Source organism: Herpailurus yagouaroundi, unplaced genomic scaffold, assembly GCF_014898765.1.
Source record: "Herpailurus yagouaroundi ecotype Mexico unplaced genomic scaffold, PumYag 254, whole genome shotgun sequence".
Classification (NCBI taxonomy): Eukaryota; Metazoa; Chordata; class Mammalia; order Carnivora; family Felidae; genus Herpailurus; species Herpailurus yagouaroundi.
Genome location: NW_024412471.1, coordinates 1,050,114 through 1,058,622, shown reverse-complemented (window position 1 = coordinate 1,058,622; position 8,509 = coordinate 1,050,114). Strand labels below are relative to the sequence as shown.

Sequence of the window (8,509 nt, the reverse complement as noted above, 5' to 3'; positions counted from 1 at the left end):
TCCCCCTAGGGTACTAGGGATCTGTGATTGGGGGATCCCAACAAGAACTGGAAAGTAGGGAAGGAGCCAGGTACCCCAGGCTGGAATTTCTTCAGAGGGGATCCCTTGGAAGGTGGAGGATCCCTCCTTCTCTAACTCCAGAGTACAGGGAAAGGGCCGAAATGGAAACAGACTGAGAGTTTCTCCAGAACATCTCTGGGCCTCCTTTGGTGTTAAGCTTATATGTCGGGGAGGCTGCTGGGGTACATGCTCAGTGGGCAGGCAGAAAGGGTAGGAAGGGAGAGATTTGATAAAAATGAGGGGGGAGAAAGAGTGAAGTAAAGAAAACTCCGGATATCACATTAATTTAGACTGCTGCTGTCATGGCCTTTTGGCAGCAAGTTTAATGATGTGACAGATGGGGCAGGTGCTGGAGGCCTCATGCAGACACAGCCAGTGTGCAGTCTCCTCCCCCCCCCCCCCCCCGCACCCCTGCATTGTACACTCACATCTTCTGAGCCTGAGATCCTTGGCCCTAGTTCCTTGCTCCTGGGGAGGAGCAGAAAAGAGACCAGAAAAGAGAGGTAGACTGCATGATTGAGAAGTAAGCGGCGCTTCTCAGCCTCACCTCTGCAATAATCTCGTAGCTGTGGTTAGCAATTGGTACTGGTTGTTAAAGGGTGTCAGTGTGTGTGAACGAGCAGACTGGAGCCTCGGGGATGTTTTCTGCTTGGTGGAGGGGGGTGCGGGGAGGGCTAGACTGACTACAGGTCTACAGCTTCTGCTCCCATCCTCAAACTGCAAAAGCAGGGGGGAGGCAGACCTTCTTGAGAGGCGTCATTAGCTGTTGGCACGATGCAGGCGGGGGTGGGCCTAGGTTCTGGTTCAAGCAACCTTGGTTTTCTTCCCTTTTGGTATCCGAAGCTGTCTTGGCTGGAGCTCCGATGTGGAAGTAAAGGTCAGAAGAGCTTGGCAGTGACCCGGTTACCCCCCGAGTTCTTATCCCCTGAGGGCCGAGGTGCCACAAAGTCAAAGGTCATGTGATGTTTGACCCGGCCTTTGCCCTTGCTCCAGAGGGCAATGAGGCCAAAGCAGAGGGTCACCGAGGTGAGGAAGGGGAGGAAGCCAACTGCTAGCACCATAGCTACACCTCTGCTATCCAGGAAGAAGGGCCCTGGGATCCCTGGCGTGGTGATGTTAGGGTCAGAGAGAGTGCCATTTGGTGGTTCAACTTGGAGTACTTCGAGCCAGGTCCTCAGGGAGTCATTCCCAGCAACATTGCTGACCACGCAGACATAGGCCCCTCTGTCCTGCAGCTGCACCGAGCGGATCTCCAGCGTCCCATCCTCCAGGACCCTCACTCGCCCAGCCCTTCCCAGCCAAGGGCCCTGAGGCCTCCTCCAAGAGACCGTGGGCGCTGGGTCTCCGTCTCCGGAGCAGGAGAAAACGGCCTGCCCCCCCTCCTCTGCGATGACCCATCGCGGCCCAGACTTTCGGATCAGGGCCGGTTGGCAAGTGAAGTGCCCTGGAGGCAGGATGTCTGAGAACTCCCTCAGGCTCTTGCCCTGCATGTGCCGGGGGCTGGCACAGGCAGGGGGTGCTGCACCGAAGTCCAGGTGCCTGCGCAGCCGGAGCAGCCAGAGGAGGCGGCAGTCACATGTCAGGGGGTTACCCGACAGCCGCAGGGTGACTAGTTGGTCTGGGGAAGGGAAGGCCGTTTCCTCCAGCGTCTGAAGGGCATTATCTGCCACGTCCAGGAGGTGGAAAGCGGTCAGGCCGTGGAAGGCGTGGGCGGCAATGGAGGTGAGGCACGCTCCCGCCAGCCGGAGCTCCTGCAGCCGCACCAGGGGACTGAGGCTTCGGGCGGGGATGGCTGAGATGGGGTTCTGAGACAGATCCAGGACCCTGAGGAAGCTCAGGTGGCGGAGCGCTTGGCAGGGTACTGCGCTCAGATTGCAGCGGGTGATGGCCAGGTTGCTGAGATTGAGCCCAGCCAGGCTCCCAGGCTCCAGAGCCCCCAGAGATGGCCAGGAGTGGATCTCCAGCTCCTTTAGCTGCCCCAGCCCCCGTAGTGCCCCAGCTGGCAGCCTCCCAATATCCAGTTCTCGAAGCCTCAGGGCCACTAGTGCCGGGAGGCGGGCCAGGGCCAAGCCAGGCACTGTGCTGAGGTTGCAGCGTTCCAGGGTGAGGGTGCTCAGCTGGGCCAGCCCTGCCAACGCCCCTGGAGCCACGAACACCAGGTGGTTGTCCCCCACCTCCAGCTGCCGGAGGCTGCCCAGCTCCCCAAAGGCTCCGTCAAGGAAGAGGACAATGTGGTTGAGGCGGAGGTCGAGCAGCGTGAGGGCAGACAGGCCTGAAAAGACCCCGGGCCCCATGATTCGCAGCCGGTTGCCCTGTAGCCTCAGGGTCAGGAGGCTTTGGAGGCCATAGAAGGCCCCAGGCTCAAGGGTGGACAGCTGGTTGTAGCTGAGGTCCAGTTCCTGGAGCAGGCCCAGGCGGGAGAGCATTCCGCGCTGAAGCCCCCACAGGCGATTTCCACTCAGGTCCAGGAGCTCAGTGTCCACCGGGAGTCCCCCAGGCACAGCCTCCAGTCGCCGAAGGGGGCAGAGCACTGCCCGGGGCTGGGAGGCACAGTCACACACGGCAGGGCACCCACCACAACTGCCTCCAGACAGGAGGAGCAGGAACAGGAGAGGGGGCCATGGGGGCCAGGCTTGCTTTGGAGCTGGACCCATAGCCTTCCCCTCTTCAGTCCTGGAATAGATGATGACATGGTCCTGTTTGGAAAGTGACTTCAGACGATGGTGACCCTGGACCTCCTGGGCCTCCGTAGAGGAGAGGGAGATTGAGCTACCTGTGTCAGCATCACCAGCAAGTAGGGCAGACCCAGGAACAGTTCTGGGGGACTGCCTCCTTGGGGGGCTCCTGGGCCTCCTCTCTGGGGAATCTCTGCTTTGCTCTCCCTCCCAGCCCTGGGTAACAGGCCGAGTGCCTCCTGGCTCATGGAACGTGAGTGAATTCTAACTTCAGCCGGGAAAGTTGTACGTGAATGGACAGGAAGCGGGGAAGTAATGTTGAGTCTCCCCATTTTCCTATGTCTGTGAGATCCAGGAATACCGCAGGTCCCTTCTCCCTGACACTTGTCTTCCCCAAGCTCTGCCCTCCGCTCTCTGCCCACCCTGTTCTCCCATGCTATCTATCCATAGCTTTGTCTATCTGTCCATAGCTCAGGAGGAATCACATGCTTGGATTCTGATGGGAGCGTGGTCCTCACCTTGACGAAGTCCTCCAGGGCTGGGAAGTATGCTCAGCTCTGTGCCCCTGGACTCCACCTACTGCCCCTCTGCCCTTCTGGAGCCTGGCCCAGGGCCTGGGGCCCCGAATTAGCAAGACCCAATCTCCCTGAATGTCTGTGTGGATGACAGCCAAGCAACACGTTAGTCATGGCACAGGCTACCGGGGGGCACCCAAGTCCCTCATGAGAACCCTACGCGCAGCCCCTATAGATGACAGTGGTGTGTGAGGGACCCAAGGGATGCCTGGGTTTTGAGTGTTGTTGCTTGGTCCTCAGGCTCAGGCTCCTGTTATATCCCTCCTCGATAGTGTTTTGATTTAGTCCAATGTGGGAATCTGAGGGAGATCTCTTGTCCCCAAACAATATGCAAGAGACAGACTGTGAGCCAGGGAGGCATAGACAAGGAGGAGAGACAGCACCTGGCCAGATGGTGTGGGTGGGGAGCAAGGGAGCCCTTGGCTGGCACAGCTGATCTCTGGGTACAGGCCGTGTGCAAAGCATGTAGACTGCAAGTGGGTTTCTGGGAATCAAGGGCCTGGGCAGAATCAGGATAATGGCAGGTATCATGGCCACTGGGGACTGGTCGAGGTGACAGAGGAGAAGGGGCCCCATAGGTGGTGAACTCACTCTCACCTCACCGTGTTAAATGTCAACAGGGCATTGAACCATGGAGGGGAGGTGTTGGGACCAAGAGGTAAGTGATGCTCCCTAGGAGGCAGGATGCCTGGGTTTCTTTCTAGCTGCAGATCCAGATGGCCTTTGGGGCTTCAGGCTGTCTGTGCCCTGAAGGGTCAGCTTTCTGTCACACGCCCCATTTTCTCCCACGTGGAACTTTACGAGGTGGTGTGACTTCTTCCCATTGCAGGGTCGGGGGAGGGGGATCACATCCCTGGATCCTGGCTGGAGTGAGGATCTGCACCCCTCCTCTAGAAGAGTTGTTCTGGCGCCTCTCCCGCTGTAGTAGCGGGAAACCAGAGAGCAAAGAGGCCCGGAGAGCAGAGGGATGTAGGACACCATCCTGAGGCTTGGGAGGAGAGAGAATGGTGTGGGGCGGGCAAAGGCAGCTGACCAGGCTCTTCTTGTCCCTAGACCGACCTGGCAGGTATCTCTGGCATGCTGAGAGTTCTCCAGGGACAGACGTGTCCCAGTCTCCCTCATTGTCCCTACTCCTGTTCTGGGAAGTCCACTCGACAGCTAGCTCTTTATCACTACCGCTGCAGCTACTGCTCCTCCTTTGTGCTCTGCACTCAGCAAAAGTGCACTGAAGCATGTAACCCAGCTTCCCTCCCTCCCCCTTCTGTCAGTTTCCTCTTAGTCCCCAAAGCCTGCTGGCCCAGGGGCTGGGGGATCTAGGGACAACCCCTTTTCTTTATTTATAACATGGCTAATTTAATCCCAAACTTCCCTCGCCAGTCTCCATGGCTACAAGACTGGCTTCCAGCCACTTTGCCGGAAGAAATGGGTGTCAGAACCACTTCTTTCTTTAGATGGGGTGGGGTCTTGGGCATCAACCCTTCAAGGAGTAGGAAGCTTTCTTCTTCTTGTCTCTATGTGGCAATCCAGAGACACATATGAACCTTTAAAGCAGACCTGACTGGAGACATGGGGACTTGTGTGGGGAGGGGGCTTTTAGGGGAAAGATTTCTGGAATTTCCATACTGATAGTGGAGAAACCCTTCCCAGAGGTAGAGGAAGCCCTGGGGAGACGGAGGGAGGTCTCTTTAGAGTCCTTCCCCATAGAGGTGTCTGGGACATTTTAGTTTTCCCATCAAAGTCCGGTGGGGCCAGGATCAATGGCTGGTTGGGGTGGAGTGGGGTGGGGCAGGGGGGAGGGGCAGGAGGAGCGCAAACCCTCTAGCCTGAAAGGGACGCTGGTCTGGCCTTGTCTCTGAGAATATTGTAGAGAAGGACAGCTGCAGCTTTGGGACAGGAGGTGGGGGCACTTACCGGAGAAGCTGGAGGGCGGCATCAAGTTGGACACTGCCTCTGTCCAGGGCTGGGGGACGTCCCATTCAAGCTGCACCGCGGGCCGCCGGGCCTCACTCCCCTCACTGCCCGCTGCCCCGCCGCCCTCCCGCCCGCCTGCCCGCTGGGGCTGCTGTTGCTGCTGTGGCCGCTGCTGCCAAGACCGAGGTAGAGAAAAGAGCCAGAAAGCATTTCTCCTTTTTTTTTTTTTTTTTTTCTCTCTCTCTTTTTAAACCAGGCGAGAATGAGTCTGCAGCAACCCTGTTGGTGCAAAATAAATAAATAAAGCAACCAGGGAGGGCTGCAGCAAGCGCCACTACAGGATGGAGAAGGGGAGGGAGCTCAGACGGAGACTTTGGGGTCTAGGAGGGGTCAGGAAGTGGAGGCAGCCAGCAGCTCTGAAAGGGTCTCTGGTGGACATGCTGACTCCCCTCTGGGGAGCTCAGGGACAAGCACCTTCCTCTCCCAGATGCGGCCTTTAAATCTAAATGCCCCCCATGGGTATCATTTTGTGGGGAAAGTTCTCCATCCAGAACATCTGCTGTGGAGCTTAGTTTGAGACTCCTGTGGGGGTTTCTGAGGAGCAACTCCCAAGCCTCCCTGGGGGCTGCTCAGAGTGGGGGCTTCGATCCTTTTGATGCTCATGGGTTGCTGGGCTGAAAACCTGGGTCTCCACACAGGAATGAGACAGGAGAGAGCAGCTGGTCGGTGGTCTGATTTAAGACCCTCCCCCCTCCCGGCCCCGCCACACATGCCCCTGGCCTTTAAAATCATTTTATAAAGAATAGCACAAGTTAGGATTTATGTCTAGCCTATTAAACCCTCCCCTGAGAGCAGTACAACCCCCTCCCCCGCATCACCTGCTGTTTATCCCTCAGAGGATGGCTCATAGCGATTTGTAAAGCCAAGCAAGAGAAGTTTTGGGGCAGCCTGAGAGGCAGGTGTCTGCCCTGTTCCCTGGTCTCCTCCCTGCTAGAGTCAGTAGTGCCCCATCACAAAGTGATGAAATTGTGTCTGTTTCCTTTCTCCATAATGACAGCAGGACTCCTCCAACGTCTGTCTGGGACCATCTGACTGACCAGTGTCCAGCCATCTCTTCTTCTCCTGGGATTTCTTGTGCTAGAAGACATCTGGGGCTGGGATGGCGTCTGGGCCACCCCAGGTGTAAGGTTGGTGGACTGGAGCACCATGAAAATGTTCTGGGGTCCCTCAGGGTTGGGACTCTTCCTGAGGCCACTATGCACCTCTGAGCTGTGACCTCAAGGAAGACAGGGACTGTGTCAGATTAAATGTACTGCAGAGGTGCATAATTGCAGGTTGAGTTTGTGAGTATGTGTTTCACCTGTGCATGGGTGTGTGTCTCTCATCAGGTTTGTGTTGACCCCTAAAGTCTATTTCTAAAGTGCACATAAGAGGTTTGAGTTCTAACTCAATCTATGATGCTCTTGGCCTCCATTGTACCTTATCCCTAAAAATCCCATAAAATCCCGTAAAAGATTATCCCAGCCCCTTACCCCCATCTCATCCTTACCCTTCACATATCCAGTCTTTTTTTTAGACCCTGGGTAAAGGGAAGCGTGCCCAACCACTTCCTTGCTGAGCTGAGAGGAAGAGGGAAGGCAGAAAATCTAAAGATCTGTGTTCATGTTATATACAGGTCCTTCTGGGCTCCAGCTGCCAGTCTCTGAGCTTGACATACCTCCCCAGCCAAAGCCCACAGGGAAATGCAATGAGGTATTTTAAAGTCCTGTTCTTAGCTTCTGAGCTCAGAGTTGAGTTCCAGTCATCCAGGGTGTCCTGGATCCCCCTGGTGTCCTGAGGACACTGTGGTCCTCCTAGAGGTCCCTATGTGCCACCCTGGGCCTCTCAGAAGCTGGGGGTGAAGAGTCATGGTGAAGGAGACGCGACCAAGCTGAGGCTGGAGACGGTGTTCCTTCATCCCTACCCTCTCTGGCTCTTGGCCCACCGCTGGGCATGCCTGTGGGCAGAAAGCCAGTCTGAGCAACCGCTCACCCCCAAAGAACAGGCAGGGTCCACCCTCTCAGAGCACAGGAAAGAAAAAGGTGAGGGTAGGAGGAGGGCTGGGGCGAGGGCCAGCGGGCTCCAGAGAAGGGAAAAGCAGTCCCTCCTCTGGGTCACTCGGACAGCCCCTCAGGTGACTCAATTTCAGTGCTGAAGAGTTCCTTGTAGAGTGGAGGGAAAGCAGCCTGGACCACGATGGGGTGCAGATGCTGGAAGGTTTGCAGCTTTTCCACGTGCTGGCTACACAGGCTCCGAAGCTTCCCCTTGGGTGGCAGCTGGACATGGGTTAACAGGGGGGGAGGGTCAGTACGCCAGCCTCCTCCCCAGAGCCAAGATGTCCTCTCGGCCCTCCCGGGCTAGGGCAACCCTCCTTGCTTTCCCCTCTGCACTTGGCATCGGAGGGGTGGCCGGATTCGATCCCATCACAGGGGAAGTATGTGTTCAGGAAGCCAGAGGCAAGCGAGGGCTGCTGCAGGACAGGTGTGTGTTTTCTGAGTGAACCCCCAATCACATTCCCGCTACTCACCTGGTAAGTGCTCCAACTCCCACTTTCTGCTCTTAAGATGGTTGGATCCTGTGACTCTGTTATGTACTATCACTGGCCTTCATTGATGCTGTTCTCACGTGGAATGCCTTTCCAGTTCTTTGCTTGGCTAATTCTTCCTCACTTTCAAGTGTCACCGCCTCTGGGAATATTTCCCTGACTACCCCTCCCTGGATTAAGGGCATTTCCTTTGGGCTTCTCTCTGTGTAGTAGCACTTAAACCTGATTGTAGGAAAACGGTCTCATTTGTCTGCCTTTCCACCCTGGGTCTAATCTCCTTAGGTAGGTTCTCTCCCTGTCTCCCTCTCTCTCTGTACCTTTTGTTCCTATCGTAGTGCTTGGCACATGACAGTTGCTCAGTAACTATTTGAACTAGTTTCGAAGCAGGTACCCAACGCTACCAATACTCAGTTGGAGGGGAATAAAAAAGGCCTAGAGACCCAGGAGGAGACAGAGGTAGGGAGACCTTATTGAAGAAAGGCCAAGAAAACCATTCATCTTCTGCAGCTTCCTGTATAACCAAAGTAGGCTTGAAAAGACCGCTCTCCAGCTACCACCTCCTCTCCCACCACCATCTTAGTTTCCTAGGAAAGGGGCAGTCAGAGAGGACCAGGCAACATGGATCCCTTGATATCTTTTAGATTCATTCTTTTTTCATTTCTACTGCTTTACTTTGAGTTTGCCTGGACTGTCACAGTACCTCC

General features: G+C 56.0%; 2 protein-coding genes across 3 annotated transcripts in view; both read right to left on the bottom strand.

The window, feature by feature from the left end:
- Positions 1-336: 336 nt before the first annotated feature.
- On the bottom strand, positions 337-5,346 carry LINGO4 (leucine rich repeat and Ig domain containing 4). Of its 2 annotated transcripts, XM_040461068.1 has the most exons (3): positions 5,222-5,346; positions 3,254-3,389; positions 337-2,733 (listed from the first exon to the last, which is right to left on the bottom strand). In XM_040461068.1, the coding sequence occupies exons 1-3, from the start codon at positions 5,241-5,243 to the stop codon at positions 939-941; spliced, it is 1,953 nt and encodes a 650-aa protein (XP_040317002.1). In that variant the 5' UTR covers positions 5,244-5,346; the 3' UTR covers positions 337-938. The 2 variants fall into 2 exon arrangements, with proteins under 2 accessions (XP_040317002.1, XP_040317003.1); XM_040461069.1 differs by lacking the exon at positions 3,254-3,389.
- A 110-nt stretch (positions 5,347-5,456) lies between these two features.
- The window catches only part of RORC (RAR related orphan receptor C), a 24,200-nt gene continuing 21,147 nt past the window's right edge, over positions 5,457-8,509 (bottom strand). The window contains exon 11 of the mRNA XM_040461070.1: positions 5,457-7,536. Coding sequence (XP_040317004.1) covers positions 7,375-7,536 — 162 coding nt within the window. The 3' untranslated portion in view covers positions 5,457-7,374. The remainder of the gene's footprint in view (positions 7,537-8,509) is intronic.

Coding starts and splice junctions, on each gene's coding strand:
- LINGO4 (XM_040461068.1), bottom strand. CDS start 5,243: ATGCCGCCCTCCAGCTTCTCCG. Junction 3,390..5,221: donor GCCGCCCTCCAGCTTCTCCG/GTAAGTGCCCCC, acceptor TCATCCACACAG/ACATTCAGGGAGATTGGGTC. Junction 2,734..3,253: donor CCCTGGAGGACTTCGTCAAG/GTGAGGACCACG, acceptor CATCTATTCCAG/GACTGAAGAGGGGAAGGCTA.